Raw genomic sequence first — 22,246 nt, forward strand, 5'->3', positions numbered from 1 at the left:
GAGACAGTGAAGTCTGCAGATGCTGGAGATCAGAGTTGAGTTTATGTTGCTGGAAACGCACAGTTGGTCAGGCAGCATCCAAGGAGCTATACGATATCAGCCATGCACTGCCATCTACTCTACCTGCAGACAGTCCTGACCCAGCTCAGAGCCTCACTTTCCCAGACCTACAGCGGACCACTGTATTCCTACATCCTCAGGAGGATACACGCACTCAACAAATGGTATGTATTTACTTCATCGGACAAAGAAGAACGTAAGCTAAATAAACTTTCATGTACTTCCCTCCATACACGAGCTTCCTCGAACCTTCCAGAATGTTCTCTTGGCCTCTGGAACTGCCAAGACGCCATTAGCCATGCGGCCGCTCCTTCCATGACTGCTGGGGCGATCAATGATGTCACTCCTCCACCGATGTCGCCACGCAGCCTGCAACCATTGCAGACCACATCACCTCCGAGATCAGTGTCCACCCAACAACCTCCGCGATTGCAGAGAAGACTACCATCGCAGGATACACTGGCGCCGCTGGATTCACTATCACTGACGTGATACCTACCTTGAACGCCACATTCCCCCCGTAGTTGCCGTCGCGGCAGTCACTTCCGCCCTGCTGGTAGGCCCCATTGGTGACGTCACTTCCACTGTCACTGACGTCAGCAGTTGAGTATCCAACGGTGATGTTGTCTTCCTTGTCCGTGATGTCACGTCTGCCAGTATTAACTTAACCATAAGCCCAACTTCCGCACCCCCCCCCCCCCCCCACCCCCTTTGCGAATGTCACCTCCTTTGGTGACGTTACTACTGACCCCATAACCATGCCCACTCAGGCCACTGTCTCCGCCACCTCACCTCAAACTTCAGTCCCACTCCAGGTCCTAGCCACCATCCCTGGCGAGTCTTCACCATTCTCCCAGACCTGCCCCTTACTGAGGGCAAACATTTAGTCCTCAGTAAAGGCCTCACCTTTATCACTCTACGATCCCAGATCGCCAAGTTCGACACGAGCTGCGACCTTGAACGTTTTTTCCGCTGCCTCCACCTCCATGTCTACCTTTACAATCAAGACACTTGTCCCCCCACTGAGGACCCCTTCTCCCGCCTCCAACACCCCATCCACATGGACACCCCGTGCTGCCTGCTACCTGCCCTTGGCCTCTTCATTTCGAACTGCCGCCGTGACAGCAACCGCCTCAATCTGTCCAACCGGCTCACCCACTTCAACCTCTTGCACTCACAATGCACAACCCTCCACTCCCTCTGCTCAAACCCCAATCTCACCATCAAACCAGCAGACAAAGGGGGTGCAGTGGTGGTCTGGACACTGACCTCTACACCGCTGAAGCCAGACGCCAACTCGAAGACACCTTCTCCTACCACCTCCTTGACCATGATCTCACCCCCATCTGAATTTATGTGACTGTTCGAGTTAACGTTGATCCCAGAAGTGAAACCTAATTTTTTTCAGTCTTTCTTCCAGAAGAACACTTCTCAGTTTTGTATTTCCTAAGTAAGCTGTGTCTACAAGGGCCTCCAATACATCGTTAGTGACTTAACCATGAGCAAAAAGCTCCAAACGGACAGATATCAGAACACTGAGTGAACAATCCTTTTTTTTGCCCTTAAAACTGAATACATTAGCCAGAAACTGTTTTGTTTGTGAATCACTGTAGATAGAAATCTATTTCTTTCCCTTTGATTGAAGCATGTGTTTGTACATGTATACTGGGTTATTTAAGGGAGCATCATTTATATTTCCATATCATAAATTGGTTCATTAATGAATTTTACATCTTCATTGAATAGATTGTCTTTCATCATATATTAATAATATTGATTAATAAAACCTGATTGCTGAATCTCTTAATTCGAAATCCAAGAGACATCAAGAACATAGAACAATACAACGCAGAACAGGCCCTTCAGCACACGATGTTGCATGGACCTGTGAACCCATCTAAGCTCATCCCCTACACAATACCATCATCATCTATGTACTTATCCAAAAATTAATGCATGTTATGCAATGAATAAGTAGTAAAATGAAGAAGTAAAACATGGAAATATTATAAACAATTAAAGAAATTAAAGATTTTGGCTCAGATTTTTCTGGTCATCAGACAATACGAAGAGTGCTTTGAAAGCTTAAACATCTGAAGGGCAATGATCCTGTGCCCAGACTGTCTGGAAAAATTTCCAATACTCAACGTTGGACAACACTTGGCGGTAGTATTGAAGGGAGCAAAAGGTACAAAACGTACTCAGCAAAGGGCCCAGCAATCACTTCTCTAGCTCCCAAGAGTTAGAGAGTACACCTGATCAGGTTCTGGAAATTTATCCACTTTTATGCATTTTAAGACATCCAGCACCTCCTCCTCTGTGATATGGACATTTTTCAAGATGTCGCCATCTATTTCCCCATATTCTATATTTTCCATGTCCTTTTCCACAGTAAACTCTGATGCAAAATACTTGTTTAGTATCTCCCCATCTCTTGTAGCTCCACAGATAGACTACCTTGCCGATCTTTGAGCGGCCCCATTCTCTCCCCAGTTACCCTTTTGTCCTTAACGTATTTATAAAAACCCTTTGGATTCTCTCTAACCTTATTTGCCAAAGCTATCTCATCGCCCCTTCTTGCCCTCCTGATTTCCCTCTTAAGTATATTCCTCCTGACTTTATATTCTAAGGATTCTCTAGATTTTGCCTGCCTATACCTGACATATACTTCCTTCTTTTTCTTAACCAAAATCTCAATTTCTCTCATCATCCAGCATTCCCTACACTTACCAGCCTTTTCTTTCTCCTAACAGGAATATACTGTCTCTGGATTCTTGTTATCTGATTTTTGAAGGCTTCCCATTTTCCACCCATCCCTTTACTTGCAAACATCTGTCCCCAATCAGCTTTTGAAAGTTCTTGACTAATATTGTCTAAAATAGCCTTCTCCAATTTAGAACTTCAACTTTTTAGATCTGGTCTATCTTTTTCTATCACTATTTCAAAACTAAGAGAGTTATAGTTGCTGGCCCCAAAGTGCTCCCTCACTGACACCTCAGTCACCTGCCCTGCCTTATTTCTCAAGATTAGTTCAAGTTTCTCTAGTAGGTACATCCACATACTGAATCAGAAAATTTTCTTGTACACACTGAACAAATTTCTTTCCATCTAAACCCTTAACACTATGGCAGTCACAGTCCATGTCTGGAATATTAAACCATTACCACCCTATTATTCTTACACATAACTGAGATCTCCTTATAAATTTGTTTCTCAATTTCCTGCTGCCTATAATACAATCCCAATAAGGTGATCCTCCCTTTCTTATTTCTCAGTTCCACCCAAATAACTTCCCTGGATGTATTGCCGGGAATATTCTCCCCAAGTACAGCTGGAATGCTATACTTTATCAAAAATGCCACTCTCCCTCCTCTCTTGCCCCCTTTCTATCCTTCCTGTAGCATTTATATCCTGGAACATGAAGCTGCTAGACAGCAATTTCGCTTCCCACATGGTTAAAGATGCCCTCCAATGCATCTCATCCACATCCTGCACCTCCGCCCTCAGACTCCACCCCTCCAACTGTAACAAGGACAGAACGCCCTGGTGCTCACTTTCCACCCTACCAACCTTCGCATAAACCAAATCATCCGCTGACATTTCTGCCACCTCCAAAAAGACCCCACCGCCAGGGATATAGTTCCCTCCTCACCCCTTTCCGCCTGGTCAGGTCCACCGCCCCTACAACCCACCCTCCCATCCTGACACTTTCCCCTGCCACCGCAGGAACTGTAAAACCTGTGCTCACACTTCCTCCCTCACCTCTATCCAAGGCCCTAAAGGAGCCTTCCACATCCATCAAAGTTTTACCTGCACATCCACTAATATCATTTATTGTATCCGTTGCTCTCGATGCAGTCTTCTCTACATTGGGGAGTCTGGACGCCTCCTAGCAGAGCGCTTTAGGGAACAACTCCGGGACACCCGCACCAATCAACCACACCGCTCTGTGGCCCAACATTTCAACTCCCCCTCTGCCGAGGACATGGAGGTCCTGGGCCTCCTTCACAGCCGCTCCCTCACCACCAGACGCCTGGAGGAAGAACGCCTCATCTTCCACCTCGGAACACTTCAACACCAGGGCATCAATGTGGACTTCAACAGTTTCCTCATTTCCCCTACCTCACCCTAGTTCCAAACTTCCAGCTATCCCATGACTTGTCCGGACTTATCCTACTTGCCTATCTTCTTTTCCACCTATCCACTCCACCCTCTCCTCCCTGACCTATCACCTTCCTCTCCTCCCCCACTCACCCATTGTACTCTATGCTACTTTCTCCCCACCTCCACCCTCCTCGAGCTTCTCTCCACGCTTCAGGCTCACTGCCTTTATTCCTGATGAAAGGCTTTTGCCCGAAACGTCGATTTCGCTGCACTTTGGATGCTGCCTGAACAGCTGTGCTCTTCCAGCACCACTAATCCAAATGCTAGACCTGTCCAGCCCTGAGCTACATTTCTATAATTGCCATGATATCCCAGTTATCTTTAAACGATCTGAGGTAAAATGGAGTATATCATTGGGTCATATGTTAGGATATATTGATTATATCACAAGCATGTCTCTCAAAGACATACTGACATATTGACTGGAAGAGCTTAGAGGATATAGCAAGCAATTATGAAATAAAACTGTATTTCACCTTTACTAAAAAGGGATGAGGGAATAAGAGCAGAGAAAAATTATTAATCAAGTCTTTAACAAGATCACAGCAGATCTTTATAGACCATTTTTGGTCTGTATTGAAGAAAAAATATATTCACTTTACTGAGAATATGACATAGTTTAGCCAGACTCATTCCTAGGATGAGTGGAGTAACCTGGGGGAAATCAAATAACTCAATCTATAATCTCTGCAGTTTGGAATGACAATCTGCAGAAAACAAAAACTAACATTTGAAAGCCAACACGAAGATGTCAAAGCATCTGCAGTCCTTGCTTTAACCCTATGGATTAGTGAGTTTCTCAATACATATTTCAATCAATATACTTATACTCCCAGGTTTGGGTGTACAGGGCATAATTTTAAAATCTGCAGTGGACACAAAACATGGAAGCATTGCAAACAGAGATGATAGACTTCAAAAAGACAAAAATATGCTACTAAAATGGATGGATACACAGCAGGTTGAATTTTAATGCAAATGTGGGTAAAATGAGACACTTGGTAGGAAGAAAGAAGTAATATAAATAACACAATTCTAATGTGGGCGCAGGAACAGAAAGACCTGGAGAACAGATGTGCACAATTTGTTGAAAGTGGCAGGTTAAGAAAACAGTTTAAAAAAGCAGATGAGATCCTTGGATTTTTAAATAAAGGCAAAGAGTACAAAATCAAAGGAGGAATGATTAATCCTTATGAAACTTTCAGCATCAACTACTTTATCCAATTCTCAGCATCTCACTTCAGGAATTGAAATCTTCGAAAGAGAATCCACAGAAAAAAATTCCAGGGAATCTGTGATAGGTGGACTTTTGAAGATGAGGCCAACTTTGTTTTTCTTACCACATTCTGGCAGCTGTATCTTTCAGGATTCGACCTGCTCAAGGAACAGTAGTGCTTCTAAGCCACTTTTGGTGATGGATACTGAACTCCCTCACTGAATGTAAACCATGCACACTAGCTTCCCTTGGTGTGTTGTTCAAATGCTGTTCAATATGGAAACAACCCTAGTTCAAAATGAGTGGTGAAGCACATAGTAATCAGCATAATGCTTTGTTGTGCATATATCACTGATATTGTAGATTTCATTAGACTGAGATCAAGGGTGAGAAATCCCAAAGTTACTCCCTCCTGAACGTATAGCCTCTCGATCTATCTTCCTGGAGAACAGGATGATATCCAAGCATGGTGATGTCTGTTTGGAATACCGATTGTAGTCAACTAACCACCAGTCCAAAACTGGACATTCTAAGTTGATCCACAGCTGAAGAATTCGGCCTGCCAGAAAATTGGCCAAACTAAACAGCAGCTAGCAGCTATTAGCTCCAGAGAACAGTAAAAGTCAAGGTCAGAGGTCACAAAAATTCAAAGGGAACACGTTACAACCAACCCAAGGGTTGTATATTGGAGAAGTATCAATTAGACTTTCTGCATCTTGACAGTCTGTGTATGTTGCTTTACTGAGAGGTATAAAGTGTACAGTGAAGGATGTTGGCACAGCCCCATTGGATGACTTGAACCCAATGACTCTATTGGCCAAACACCACTGAACATTCTGGAAAGTCTGGGCGGCTGTAGTTAGGTGGGGGGGCGGGCAAGAATAATGCTTGGACACACCTGACAATGAAGACATGCAGCAAGACCTATGACAGAACGTGTGCCAATGCAGGAGGTCTACCCTGCGAAGCCCACTTTTATGGAAGCGAGCCAGCCCTATATCAGAAAGGAAGAAAATTCCAATCTCCCAGGTCAAACATGTGGATCACCATAGATAATATTCTTTCTGGGACAAACGGAACTATATAAGAGTGTAAATTTGTAAGAATTTGGAAAATGCTCACATGGTGTTTTATCAAGGAAAATCTCATTAACAGAATACAGTTGAACCGCAAACCACATTCTGCATCTCATTGTTTGCTTTACTGAAAAGAGCACTTGAATAAAGTGTTTTTAATACATAAACAAGTTGAGTGTGCAAAGCATGGAAAACATTGCATCATTTGAAAAGGTAACATTATGAGAGAATGACTGTGTCAGGCTATTTGACTAGCCTATCTGACAGCACTCCCAATTTTGGTGCAAGTCCTCAGATGCTCATGAAGACGACTTTACAGGGTTGACTGGGATGCTTGAGCCTTTGTTATGTCCAGTGTCTATGTCAATGCCATTGGTCATCCATTTTAATTCCCAGTAAAAATTTTTGCAATAGTTTGATCCCATTTGCTCAGTTATTTCAGAGTAGTTAAGAACCAACAACATTCATCAGAATTTGCAAAGGCCCAGAACTGTAAAAATAACATTTTGGAGTCAGGTTCAGTTGCATGATACACCAAATATTTCAGAAGTAAGCACTCTCTTGTTTCCAAAATTGTACTCCGTTTTATTTAAATATAACGGCATTCAATAAATACATGACTCCTCACTAATTACATTAAGCATGACCTGGACACTTGCAAAGAAAATTCACAAACTATGATAATCTTTTTTCATTTATATAAGCATTCGCATAAATTCTGAGGATTCTACTGCACAACTACAGAACCAATATCGAAGGATCCAAATGGAAACCACACTGGATATGACTTTCATTTTACTCCAGACAAAATTTTTCTGACACAAACTTTAATTTTGCATTTTATTTCTCTCCTGAGAATTACAGAGATGCAGTTTTTTTCTTCTGAATGAATAAATGCAAGCCAGTGCACCTTTGAAGTAGATGACAGAAGTAGACTATATCATTCCCAATGAATGCAATTTTAGACAGCTATTCGTTATTTCTTATTGAGCTGGATATGAGAGAAACAATTAAAATATTTGCACAAAAAATGTTACATTTGACAAAAACAGTTCATCAGCTCTCACATACACAGCAGTGCTTAATCTTCTTTTGGGCACTTAAACAATCAACATTTTAATGTGTTTCAGGACACTGCATGTTACAATAGAAAACGTGATAAGCTGAAGCTTTTGTAATCAGAGTTGTTATAAAAATGCAAGTAAAACATTGCTCATGAATTCTCCACTCAGAAAGTAGAATATATGGAGAACCTAAATGTGCTTCCAGTTTTAATATACACAATTTGTGAAGTGATGTCTTCAGAGGTGTGTTTACTCGTACTTTTGAGTCTCTCTGTAGCCCTTCAGATAGTGGTTCCTGATTCAAGCAACATCTCATGACACAAAGCTCCATGTCAGGGGCTGAACTAATTCATACGAAGGAAAAAAAATTAAATTACATCAATTCAAGTTTTAATTGAGAAAACAAATTCCTTAAAATGGTTCCATAAGTGCAGAAAAAGTTCAAGATTTTGAAAGTACTAACAGAACATTTATTCGTAAGTAGAGACTGGCTATAAAACAAATTTTTTCAGAAATAATTTTACATTTATTCTTTGTGAAAAAACAACAGGAATTAATAATCATATTATTCACAAACAGATAGAACAGAATATTTAACTGCAAGGCAACAAAAGATATATTTTCCAGATCAAAGTAGTCGAAAACATGGTCAATAAAAACAACTAATCTGATAATAATATTCAATATGAGCTTCTATTTTGAAATTACAACACTGTGGAAGATTTCTTTTACCATATCATATTCTTAACTTCCAATTTACAAATCATAACTCCTTTACAATGTACACCTGTGCTCTGGAATACTATGCATTTATGGTTATGCTAACAAGCTGTATCTGTGATATGAATATAGATGAAGTGTGCTGACAATAATCAGAGACTTGTCAGGAGTACAGTTTATCATGAGGAAATAACAGTTAATTGAATTCCACGAACACATTTAAAAACAGATTTAGTTTCCTCAGTGGCTCTGCTGTTTAAGGCTGTGGGTAAGATCCATTTTGGATCCCAGTCCATTCTAAATTACCTCATCTAAACCTTATCACCACTGCTGGTTATCATAACTGCGTTCAGAAATTTGGTTCATGGGAGGGAAAAAATTAGCTAGGTTTATACTCTTGATCACCACTGAAAATGTAGACACCAAGGAAGTATAAAATCCAACTCCATTGTTTCCCTGCAATTAAAGCCTGCCAGTTTAGGTTCACACAAGAAGAATGATCAAAGCGCCAAAAGGTGTATGGCATCCATGCAACAACAAAAAGTCAATACAACATTTCATGAAAGGAGAAGAGACAGCTGATCGAAACAACAAGGGGAGAGAGGAGGAAGGAGAAACGTGTTTACCTTAATCATAGCTGTAATTAAAATTGTATCAAACCCTTAGCTCACTGATGCTAACATTAAACATTGTGTTCCCTATACAGGAGATAAGGTGCAGCCATTAAAGATAGTTGCCATGATTCATCTCTGCATGCACAATTGGTACAGTTGGAGTCATATTGTCATGGCATTCATGTAAAAGCTCTTGACACAATTCCAAAATGTTACAAATCACAACACGTCTTGGCTGCATTTTAAAGCTATCATGTCTCGTAACAGGCGTGATGTGAGACTTATGTACCATTACTAATCATTCTTAAAGGAAAATCGAAAGTGACCATCAGAAGCAGCTGCTCTGAGATTCTCAACTTAGCCACAAATGCAGCTGAAGCTAGAATTCTGTGTTGATTTGGAGCATGCATTATACAAGATGGTATTTAGAAAATATTTGCATTACAGAATTCTTACCCAAATCACGAAGAAATTAATACATTTGTGAATCATTTAAATCAAAGTTTCCTCAACCATTTTTCTTCTAAGTATGCCTGCCCTTTCCCGAGAGTGTTGACTCTTTGTTGGATGGAATTATGCAGTAGAATCATGCACGAAGAATTCTGGGGAGGTGGAAGGGTCAGGCCAACAAGCTGATGCTCATCCAGTGAACACACCTGTGCACTTCCAAAAATGATCAGCAGGTAGTGCTTAGGAGAAAAAGGTATGGTTAATAATTTGCCATGACAGAAGCCTCATTGTGGTGCTCATTCCTCCTGTCGGGATCCAGGTAGGGCCTTCTTTTGACAGTAAGGTTTAGCCACTGGGGTATTTCTTTAGATATCAGGGGTGCTCCTAAAATGTTTCTGTAAATAACATTTGATAAATTTAAGCTAAATCCATGTTTAGTTGATGAGACATATACATACAAAGACATTGCTATTTTTCTTGATGTAGAGCTTCAATGAATGCTTCTAACTTTTCTTGAATCTCACGAACTCTTTCTGAAATATAAAAAAGTTTGACAATTACTTCACTCTATTCAAACGTTATTGATAAATAATAATAATATTAAAATCAATAGAGGAAATGATGGAAAAAAGTAATGAAGGGTTTTGCTTCTCACAGACTTTCAGCTAAGTTTTGAGACATAATATGCTTACTTTAATTAGATTAAAAATGCTGTAAAGTTTATTCTGAATTTAATATTTGCCACAATGGTCAGCAGGTCAAAGCTTGATTGACTTAACTAAAATTTGAGTGAATGTACAAATTAGGAACATGAATATCCCCCTCCACCCTGCTCTGTCATTCAATAGATCAAGGCTGATCTGATTATTGCACATTCCCAACTACTCCAATAACCTTTCACCCTCTTGTTGATCAAGGATCTATCTACCTCTGCCTTAAAAATGATGCTTTCCATCACAATTTGAGGAAGACTGTTCAAAGATTCTTGATCCTGTGGGAAACAATTCTCTTCCTCTGTCTTTAATGTACCACCCTTTATTTCGCTACTATAACACCTAGTTCTAGATTCTCCCACAAGAGGAAACAACCTTTCCACATCCATATATCCAGACCTCTCAGAGACTCATGTTTCAAACAAGTTGCCACTTATTCATCTAATTTAGCCTATCTAACCTTCCACAGTTCGGGCATTAGTCTAGTAAAGGTGCCACAGTGCTATCGGACCACAGGGCTGTTTTCTCATTAGCAAGGCATGACTAGTGGCAGTTCAGCCTGAGGGTAATCATGCCTCATGTGAAGGGAGAGGTTAAAATGGAGAGTCCTTAATGGTAACCTCAACTAGTGCAGGAATTGAACCTATGCTATGGGCATTACTGTGCATCACACCACCAGTCATAAATTTGTTGAGTTGCTTCCAATACTTTTACACCATTCGTTCCAGAAGGAGACCAACACTGTACACATTACTTCAGATATGGTCTCTCACATGCATTGTATGATTGAAACATTGCCTTTCTACTTTTGCATTAAATTCCCTTCGCAATAAGTAGTAACATTGAATTAACCCTTCTAATTACTGGCTGTACCTACATCCTAGCTTCTTATGATTCATGCACAAAGGCACCTAAATCTCTCTAAATCTCAATATCTATTTAGGTAATGCATTTTTAAAAAATCTATATACCAAAATAAACAATTTCACATTACCCCACATTATACTCCAGATCTTTGTCCATTCACCTCACCCTACTATCTCTTTGTAGCCTCATGTCTCCACTCAACTTATTTTTCTATTTGTCTTGGTTTCATCAGCAAATTTGACAACTATACCACCGATTAACTCATCCAAGTCGAAAGGTGTGGGGCTGGAAAAGCACAGCAGGTCAAGCAGCATCCGAGAAGCACGAAAGTCGACGTTTTGGAACTGTAAAAAGTGACCTCTGTGACACCCCACTCGTTACAGCTTGCCAAACAGAAAAAGACCCAATTTATGCTCATTCGGTTTTCCGTTAGTTAGCTGGTCTTCAATCCATGTCAATATGTTACCCTCTACAACATGAGCTTTTAATTTCAGCAAGAACCTTAGATGCATGTAGCACCTTATCAAATGCCTACTGGAAATCTAAAGACATCAGTTCTCCTTTATCATGATCTTCCTTTCACAATACTATGGTGTGATTAGTTTGCTGGATTACTTCGAAGTTATCGAAGAGCCCAGTTTATAAAGTCTGTAATAGTAGCTTTAAACATTTTCCTTACGACAGATTTTAAGCTAACTAGCCTGTGGTTTCCTGTTTTCTTTGCCCATTCCTTTTGAAAAGGAGTTACATTCACTGTTTCTAATCTCAGAGAACTTTCCCTAAATCTAAGGAATTTTGGAAAATTAGAACCAATGCATTAACTATTTGAATTGCCACTTCTCCCAAAAGCTTAGGATGAAGCAAACTGGGACAAAGTTTTAGATTATCCAAGATTGATTCCAATACAAAAGGAGGCCATTCGGCCCATTGTAACTTCACCGGCTCTACTATCTTTCCTGATGAAGGGCTCTTGTCCGAAATGTCGATTCTCCTGCTCCTCGGATGCAGCCTGACCTGCTGTGCTTTTCCAGCACCACACTCTCGACTATTACCTAGTCCAGTTCTATTACCTGATGCCAATCTCCCATCTTTTCCCCATATCTCTTTCATGCCGTTACCATCCAAAAAAAATCTAGTGCCCTTTTGAATCCCTGGATTGAACTCCCTCCACCACATTTCCAGGCAATGCATTTTATACCTTAAAAGCCGGCTGTGAGAATTCTTATATCACCTCTGCTTTGTTTGCACATTGCTTTATATCTATGTTCTCTTGTTCTCTTTTCTTTAGCAAGCTGAAATGCCCTATTGCGCGAGCAACTCAGTTCAGTCTGCTCATGATTTTGACTACTTCTGTCAGATTGCTCTTCAACCTTTTTCCTCTCAGACAAATTTCTCATTCCCGGAACCATTCTAGTAAATCACTTCTTCAGACTCTCCAATGCTTTCACACCTTTCCCATAATATGATCCTCAAAACTATACACAATGCTTCAGCTGAGGTCTAACAAGTATCTTGTACACATTCAACAACATCTTCTTGCACTTGTACTCTATACACCCACTAATAAAACCAAGATCACTGAATGCTTTATTTACTGTGCTCTCCATCTGTCCTGCCACCTTTAATGATCTGTGCACATATACACCCAGACCCCTCCTCCTGCATTCCCTTTAGAACTGTATGCCCTACTTTTTTGATGGCCATATGTCTGTGAAATTTGGATCAACAATCTAATCTTCTATCATTTCGCAAGACACAAAGCCAAATTAAATGACATTGACGCTTCTTAGTATCTGAAAGGAAATTTAGCGACAGCAGAATCTTTTATCCGTTATGTAACATTTGATTATATTTTATTGAGAACTGTATTCCAGCTGTACCAAATTGATAAGTCCCCGAAATTGAGAGAATCCTATTGAAAACTGTGGAGACTCTGAATTGAGAGATCACTGCCTAACTGAACAAACTGGTGTATTAGTTGAGTCTGATCCCTGAAGAAGGGCTTATGCCCAAAACGTCCATTCTCCCGTTCCTTTGATGCTACCTGACCTGCTGCGCTTTTCCAGCAACATAATTTTAAGCTCTGATCTCCAGCATCTGCAGTCCTCACTTTCTCCTATTAGTTGGGTTTACCTTCTTTTGGTTGCCTCGTTGCTATTTGCTTGTATGGCAAAATCTGGTTAAGCACTTAAGTATGCACAGATCCATAATTTAATAAAATTCAACAGGATGCAAACATTGCAGATTAACTTTAAGACATAAATTCCTACTTTCCTTAAATAAATTATAATTTCTCATTCATATTTACAATTAACCATCCAATAAGACCTATGAAGATTTGGAAACCAATAATGCTGTAACCAAAATTTATTTCACAAGTATTTTAGCACTACCATCTTGTAATTAAAACCAAACACACTTAAATTTCTTATAAACAATTCCACAAACAGGTCATTTAAACACTGCTTTTCTTAAATTTGGAATCATACATTTATCAAAACAAATTGCTTGATAGTGTCATTAAATAATCATTCTTTGAGCCAGGTTATCAAGCATGTGTCAAGTAGAAAGTCGTTTTTTTTTGTTTTATTTAAAATGCATGAAGTGAAAAAGTTGTGTCATGATTAAGTTAAATTGATTACAGATATTTCTGCAGTTTAAGCTAATAGGAATGCTTTGTGTACTTTACATAGTGAGAATATGTAAAGATTTTAGACTCTGCGGGCTGAAAAGGTTATTTACATTCCACTTGAAGGTCTTTGACAAGCTGCATGGTTCTTTGGTCAGATCCTGAAATGTATCTTGTACACTCCAAGCATTAACTCATTCACTGCACATGCCATTGTTGCCACTTGCTACAGCCCACATCCATTTTACACAGCTGAAATAACAATGCCATCTGGCATTTTCACAGAATCACAAATTAAAACTAGAGATTATGTCCATTGCTGCCTCGAGTAGTACACAAAATAAAGTTTGAACAGACTGATCAACTTGTTCCTAACTAGTTCAAAATTAAAACAATTCTAACTAATGATGGCTTAATTCTAATCATTTTCTCATTAATTAAATTTCAAAATTTGAACTGTTCATACAATGGTTTAAATTTTCCAATGAATTAATTTAGCTTATTGCCATTTAGAATTTAATTTTTACTTATATGGGTTACAAATTTTGCAGCATGGACAGTTTTAAAATACTTTTCTGAATATCACACTCTATGCTTTAATCATATATATTTTGTTCCCAAATCTGATGTCAAGCTGAACTGTGACCTGCATATGGAACCAAGATTATTAGCTTAAAATGAGAACTTCTGAAAAAATACTGACTTATTATTATATCATCTTTGCAAATGAAGCAAGCCAAACTGTTATAAATTTACAAAGAAGTGTTTGAGAAAACTTGAAGGTACTTTGTATCAAGGCAACAAATGAAGGTTCATAACAACCTTCACATGTCCAAACATTAAACTATGATCCATACAAACCCCTAACTAACCCTTGACCCTACTTTCCTTAATACTATTCTGGCAGTCTTTTGAAGTGTGTTTGCTTAAGAGATGAGCTATTCCACGCCTTAATTCATTATTTTTCTGATCTTGCCATGAATATGCTCATAATCCTCTCACCCATATAACAGAATCCTCTTCATACATATTGTGCACATGACTGCTTTCATATATTGAGAGAATCTGATTCAGTGGTATTCTCATCTCCATATGCAACTAACTTGTATTTCATCTCTGATCTTCTGATGCATGACTCAAGGTGATTGGAAAGTATCTATGTTGTCTGTAATTAGAGTTAGGAAATACCTTTGGCAGCATTAAACTATGATACATTGAACAGGTTGATGACTACTCTCAAAAGGAATAGTGATAAAAGCTAAAATGTACTTTCATACATTGGCATAAATATATAAAAATTAACATATACTTTAAAAAATACAAGTTTAGTTTACAGCTATACAAATACAAGATGAGCTAGTGATGAAATTTATGAAAAAAAAATTGTCATACTAGCTCCTTTCACTATTTCACTGTTTACCAGACTGATGATAACCCCTCTACAATTATCTACTTCAACTTTCTCTTCCACTGTCTTGTTGACATTTTTATTTTCTGGCCTTGTACATTGTTCTAAATTATTCACACACATTTCAAGAACAGTAGAAGCAACTTTCCAATGTTACATTTCTAATAGAAACCAGAGGGTGAATTAGAAATTTGGGACCACAAAATTGTCAAGATCATGATTAAGTCATGGGGTCGGAAAGTTACTCTGAAATATCAGCTCACCTTCTTCCAGCTTAGAATCTCAACATTCATTTTAGTCGTATCTTCATCTTTCTTCAAGTTTCTCATTCTGCTATTCTCTTCCAGTTTGCTGTGATTGTATTAATCTTTACTTTGTCTGAAAACCTTTAGATTTTGATCTCTTTCCAGCTTTCATTTAAAGAGTAATGGCTATTAAAGTTGAATCTACTTGTTTTCACCCTTGCATTTCATTTACTCTATAATTATTATTAAAATCTGAATTTATCTGATACCAAGTTAAGGTATGTAAATACTTATGAGAGTTTTTTTGCTGAGTATATACTCGTTAGAATTTACTTTTTTTACAACAACTTTGTATATCAATATGTCCCAAATATTATTCAAGTTGGAGAAGTAAAAAAAAACTTTTAACATATTTATTTAATTTGCCAGAATTAATATATTCTTGTTTAATAGAGATAGGAAACATTAGGGAATTGTAATGGACACAATTTTGCGCATTTAAAGAGTTAGATTTTCTTCTGAACTTAGATTTGGCTCAAATAAAAAAAAAGCTGTAAGCTGCCTTTAAATTGCTTGATGCAATGTTCAATTATCTAATCTGGTCTCTATTCTAGTACGGTTTGTGCAGAAAGTGGGTTTTAAGTCCTCATTTTAACATTCTCAGCTTCTTCTACAAAATAGCATTATGCCATTTTGTCCCTCAAGCCTGCTCCATTATTCAATAAGACAACTTGCTTGTGTCTTGAATTCAACACTCCTGACTAATTTCAATAACATTTGATTCTCTTACCATCAAAAATACATCTTTCCCTTAAAAATATTTAATAATCCTGTCTGAATAGCTACAGAGTTCCAAACAAACAGGACCTTCTCAGGGGAAAAAAAAGTTATCATCACTGTACCAAAGGATAACCCCTAACTTTAAAAGTGTTAGTTCGGAACTGATCTGCAACAGGAAGCATCCTTCCCACATCTATTTCTAAACCCCAGTGGATACAAGCCCTGACTGCCCAACGTTTCCCCAAAAGACAAACCATTCATTCCAGGTATCAATCTAATTAACTATCTCTAATAACGTACCTCCAATGAATTTATGTCTTTCCTTAAATAAGGAGATCAAAACTGCAACAGTATTCAAGATGTGGCTTGCATAGTTGAAACATAACATCCTTACTTTTACGTTCAATTCCTCTCATAATAAAGGATAGGTTTCCATTTTCAGCATTTTAAAAAAACTATCACAAGAAATCACAATAGTTTCTAAATCAGAGGATAAGATGGTGGCTCACTCAGTTAGCTAGATGTCTAGCATGTGGATCTGATAAATACTAACCGCGTCAGGTTTAAATCTTGGCCAGTTCAGGTCAACTCAGTCTGCCCGGTCCTCCTCACAGAAAAATAATCATAGTATTTAGCTTTGGTTACACAAATTATTGATGAGGACCAACCTTCAGTCACAGAATTAAAGAAGACTGGTTAGCAAGGTTAAATCTCACAGAATACAGGGAAAACTAGCCATTTGGATACAGAACTGGCTCAAAAGTGGAAGACAGAGGGTGGTGGTGGAGGGTTGTTTTTCAGACTGGAGGACTGTGACCAGTGGAGTGCTACAAGGATTGGTGCTGGGCCCTCTACTTTTTGTCATTTACATAAATGATTTGGATGTGAGCATAAGAGGTACAGTTAGTAAGTTTGCAGATGACACCAAAGTTGGAGGTGTCATGGACAGCGAAGGAGGTGACCTCAGATTACAACAGGATCTTGATCAGATGGGCCAGTGGGCTGAGAAGTGGCAGATGGTGTTTAATTCAGATAAGTGCGAGGCTGGGAAAGCAAATCTTAGCAGGACTTATACACTTAATGGTAAGGTCATAGGGAGTGTTGCTGAGTAGAGACCTTGGAGTGCAGGTTCATAGGTCCTTGAAAGTGGAGTGGCAGGTAGATAAGATAGTGAAGGTGGCATTTGGTATGCTTTGCTGTGTTGAGTACAGGAGTTGGGTGGTCATGTTGCGGCTGTACAGGACATTGGTTAGGCCACTGTTGGAATATTGCGTGAAATTCTGGCCTCCTTCCTATCGAAAGGATGTTGTGAAACTTGAAAGGGTTCAGAAAAGATTTACAAGGATGTTGCCAGTGTTGGAGGATTTGAGCTATAGGGAGAGGCTGAACAGGCTGAGGCTGTTTTCCCTGGAGTGTCGGAGGCTGCGGGATGAGCTTATAGAGGCTTATAAAATCACGAGGGGCATGGATAGGATAAATAGACAAAGACTTCTTTCTGGGGTGGGGGAGTCCAGAACTAGAGGGCATAGGTTTAGAGTGAGTGGGGAAAGATATAAAAGAGACCTATGGGGCAACTTTTTACGCAGAGGGTGGTATAGGTATGAAATAAGCTGCCAGAGGAAGTGGTGGAGGCTGGTACAATTGCAACATTTAAAAGGCATTTGGATGGGTTTATGAATAGGAAGGGTTTGGAGGGATATGGGTGGGTGCTGGCAGGTGGGACTAGATTGAGTTGGGATATCTGGTCGGCATGGACAGGTTGGACCAAAGGGTCTGTTTCTGCGCTGTACATCTCTATGACTAAGAAAAAGGACAAAATCTTGAGCAGCCTTGAAACTTAGCATTAAAGGCAAGTAATCTTTCACTGTTACAAACTCTTGACAGGTTCTTAAACTTTGTTTGGAATAGTGTAATTTTGATAAAAGCTCGTCAGAAAATTTAGTCAATATTGAATTAAGGTTCTTTTGCATAGATTGTGGAGTGTCAAATAATTTTAAATGGCCTCAAAACTTTCACTAGCTTCACAACTAGTATGTTAGTCCAAATGGTAAACGCCAATCTTTGTTAGCCCACAGTTGCTTGTAGAAACTACTATTACTCAACGCATTTGAAAGAAATTGCAATGTTACAGCAGGTACTAAAAATATTTCTGCATTTGCAAATGTAGTTGAGCGCACACAGTCTCAATTTGAAAGACAGCTATGGTCACAGTCATAGAGATGTACAGCACAGAAACAGTCCTTTTGGTCCAACTCATCCATGCTGACCAGATTATCCTATAAATTTAACCCCATGCGTTAACATTTAGCCCATATCCCTCTAAACCCTTATTACTCAAATATCCATCCAGATGCCTTTTAGATGTTGTAATTGTACCAGCCTCCATCACTTCCTGGGGCAGCTCATTTCATGCGTACACCACCAGCTGCATGAAAAAAGTGCCCCTTAAGTCCCTTTTATATCTTTCCCCTATCATCCTAAACTGTTGCCCTCTCGCTTTGGATTTCCCCACCCCAGGGAAAAGACTTCATCTATTTATCCTATTCATGCCCCTCATGATTCTTTTAACTCTATAAGATCACCCTCAGCCTCTGACACTCCAGTGAAAATTGCCCCAGCCTATTCAGTCTCTGCCAATAGTTGAAACCCTCCAACCCTAGCAACATCCTTGTAAATCTTTTTTGAACCTTTTCAAGCTTCACAACATCCTTCCGATAGTATTCCAACACTAGCTTAGCCAATGTCCTGTACAGCTGTATCATGACTGCTCAACTCCTGTACTCAATGCACTGACCACTAAAGGCAAGCATACCTTCTTCACTATCCTACCTACCTGTGACTCAACTTTCAAGGAACTATGAACCTGTTATCAAGGTCTTTGTTCAGCAACACTCCCCAGGACATTAAGTGTACAAGTTCTGCACTAATCTGTCCTTCCAAAATGCAGCACCTCACATTTAACTAAACTTAACTCCATCTGCCACTCCTCGGCCCACTTGTCCGTCTGATCAAGATCGCATTGTACTCTGAGATAATCCTCTTTGCTGTCCATTATACTCCTAATTTTGGCATCGTCTGCAAACTTTCTAGCCATACATCCTGATATTTACATACAGATCATTTGTATAAATGAAGAAAAGCAATGGATCCAGCATTGATCCTTGTGGCACACCACTGGTCACAGACCTCCAGTCTGAAAAGCAACTGTCCACCACCCTCTGTTTTCAACCTTTGAGCTTGTTCTGTATCCAAATGGCTAGTACTCCCAGTATGGCATTCACATTACAGAATTAGGTTGCAAGTCAGGCACCGATAAATGCACTAACTTTACCTGTTACTGTACCATCCTTTCCAGAAACAAACCTGTGATAATCTTTGTTCATATAGAGTCAGAGATGTACAGCATGGAAACAGACCCTCCAGTCCAACCAGTCTATGCCGACCAGATATCCCAACTCAATCTAGTCCCACCTGCCAGCATCTGGCCCATATCCCTCCAAACCCTTCCTATTCATTTACCCTTCCAAATGCCTCTTAAACGTTGCAATTGTACCAGCCTCCACCACTTCCTCTGGCAGCTCATTCCATACATGTACCACCCCCTGTGCAAAAAAGTTGCCCCTTAGGTCTCTTCTATATCTATCCCCTCTCCCCCAAAACCTATGCCCTCTAGATCTGGACTCCCTGACCCCAGGGAAAAGACTTTGTCTATTTATCCTATCCATGCCCCTCATGATTTTGTAAATCTCTATTAGGTCACCCCTCAACCTCCCGCTCCAGGGAAAACAGCCCCAGCTGTCCACTACACATCCAAGTTTGGTGTCATCTGCAAACCTACTAACTGTACCTCTTATGCTCACATCCACATCATTTATGTAAATGACAAAAAGTCGTGGACCCAGCACCGATCCTTGTGGCACTCCACTGGTCGCAGGCCTCCAGTCTGAAAAACAACCCTCTACCACCACCCTCTGTCTTCCACCTTTGAGCCAGTCCTGTATCCAAATGGCTAGTTCTCCCTGTATTCCATGAGATCTAACCTTGCTAATCAGTCTCCCATGGGGAACCTTGTCGAACGCCTTACTGAAGTCCATATAGATCACATCTACTGCTCTGCCCTCATCAATCCTCTTTGTTACTTCTTCAAAAACTCAATCAAGTTTGAGAGACATGATTTCCACACACAAAGCTATGTTGACTATCCCTTATCAGTCCTTGCCTTTCCAAATACGTACATACTGTCCCTTAGGATTCCCTCCAACAACTTGCCCACCACCGACGTCAGGCTCACTCGTCTATAGTTCCCTGGCTTGTTGTTACCACCCTTCTTAAACAGTTATCTTCAATAGTTATCTCTAACTATACTTAAAACAGCCCTGACAAACTTGACTGCTATTCAAAATACAGGATATGTTGGAAGTTTTGGCAGACAGACATCAAGTGCATAATAAAACTGTTGTAATTGGTTGAAGGTTCAAGATTCAGTAGACAGATTTCAGGAACTGGCAAAAAAAAAAGCCATACTGACATGAGGAGATACTCTTTCACACAGTGTGATTTAGGATCTGGAACACATTGTTCAAGAGCATGATGGAGACAGGAAGCAACTGAGATATTCAAGGGAAATGATTATTTGAAAAGGAAAGGGTGCAGGGTCCCAGGCACGGGAGTCATACGAGCTGAATCACTTGTAGGCCTGCATGGACATGAGGTGAGTGGCCTCATTCTCTACTGGAACCATTCTACGATCCTGAAAGCAGATCCGATTGTTCCTTCTGAAACATTTTAGAAATTAACTTTTAACGGAGATGACCTGAGCATCTATTACAAGGGAGATTTCCGAACAGCTGCAAGGTTTATTTTGCACCAAATGAGAAAGGCTCATGTGGCAACTTGTAAATTACCAAGATCGATCAGAGATTGCTCTTCAAGGCTAAAATTTCATTGGAATGCATCCAACCAGCTACATAGCGAAATATGCTTAATATGCAAGTTAAATAATATGACTTTATGAGAAAATATTTGTCAGAATAGCCAGGTCTGATAGTGAACAGTTCAGTTTCTCACCAGCTGCATGTGTATTTGCCATATAAAGTCTACACAATGTCAAAAACACCCAATTACAGATTTTATATTCCACTCTGTTTGGAGAAAACACTATAGTACAAGTAGTAAAGATAAACTAAATTAATGAAATAGGAGTGGCACACAACATTAGAGGTGAAGTGCATTAGTTCCAACTGTGGGTTTGTGGCAATACACTAAATACATTTGAAACAAAAAGAGAAATTGCTGGAGGAATTCAGCAGGTCTGGCAGCATCTTTGGAAGGAAAACAGAATTAAATGCAGTTAGAGACAAAAAAAATCTGCAGATACTGGAATCCAAAGTAGACAAGCAGGAGGCTAGAACGTTGGACTTATCCTGGAATTTGGAAAGGCAAGGACTGATAAGGGATAGTCAACATAGCTTTGTGTGTGGAAATCATGTCTCTCAAACTTGATTGAGTTTTTGAAGAAGTAACAAAGAGGATTGATGAGGGCAGAGCAGTAGATGTGATCTATATGGACTTCAGTAAGGCGTTCGACAAGGTTCCCCATGGGAGACTGATTTTAATTAATTAAATGGAATTAAATGGAGAGCACTGAAGAAGGGTCACTGGACCTGAACTGGTAATTCTGCTTTCTTTCCAATAGATGCTACAAATCTGTTGAGTTTCTCCAGCAATTTTGGTTTTTGTTTCAGATCTTCAGTATCTGCATTTCTTTGTTTTATGATATTAATTAATTTTTCTGACAACACTGAGGTTTTAACTGAACTTCGAGCCAAATATTTCAGATTCACTACAGAATAGGACATAAGATATAAGCATAATAACTGCAAGGCAGTTATCTTCTTCCGTTTCTTTACCACCTTCTATAATCCTCAGCTTTCAAAATCCAAGTTTGATATCACCCATCACTACTTGCTGATTCATCATAGTTTCTTTATCACTTTCTTCAACCTCGGTACCTCCCAAACAATGTTCCTGATTCTTTAGCTTGGTTCTCATAAATCAATTAAGTTAGGTGCCATGACTTAATCATAATAGCTCAATAGCAAATCATGCAACTCATTTATTACCCTCTAATTGCAACTTCTTACAAAGTTAGAAATCACACAACACCAGGTTATAGTCCAATAGGTCTATTTGGAAGTACTAGCTTTTGGAGCATTGCTCTGTTATCAGATGGTTGTGGAG

The 22,246-nt window shown here is 39.6% G+C and overlaps 1 protein-coding gene across 6 annotated transcripts in view; it reads right to left on the bottom strand.

Moving 5' to 3' along the window:
* Positions 1–7,120: 7,120 nt before the first annotated feature.
* The window catches only part of opa1 (OPA1 mitochondrial dynamin like GTPase), a 135,396-nt gene continuing 120,270 nt past the window's right edge, over positions 7,121–22,246 (bottom strand). For all 6 annotated transcript variants that reach the window (XM_060834784.1, XM_060834787.1, XM_060834789.1 and 3 more), the window contains 2 exons: positions 9,823–9,897; positions 7,121–7,924 (listed from right to left, as the gene is read on the bottom strand). In XM_060834784.1, the coding sequence (XP_060690767.1) occupies positions 9,833–9,897 (65 nt within the window). In that variant the 3' untranslated portion in view covers positions 7,121–7,924; positions 9,823–9,832. The remainder of the gene's footprint in view (positions 7,925–9,822; positions 9,898–22,246) is intronic.

The sequence above is a fragment of the Hemiscyllium ocellatum genome, chromosome 13 (assembly GCF_020745735.1).
Source record: "Hemiscyllium ocellatum isolate sHemOce1 chromosome 13, sHemOce1.pat.X.cur, whole genome shotgun sequence".
Taxonomy (NCBI): domain Eukaryota; kingdom Metazoa; phylum Chordata; class Chondrichthyes; order Orectolobiformes; family Hemiscylliidae; genus Hemiscyllium; species Hemiscyllium ocellatum.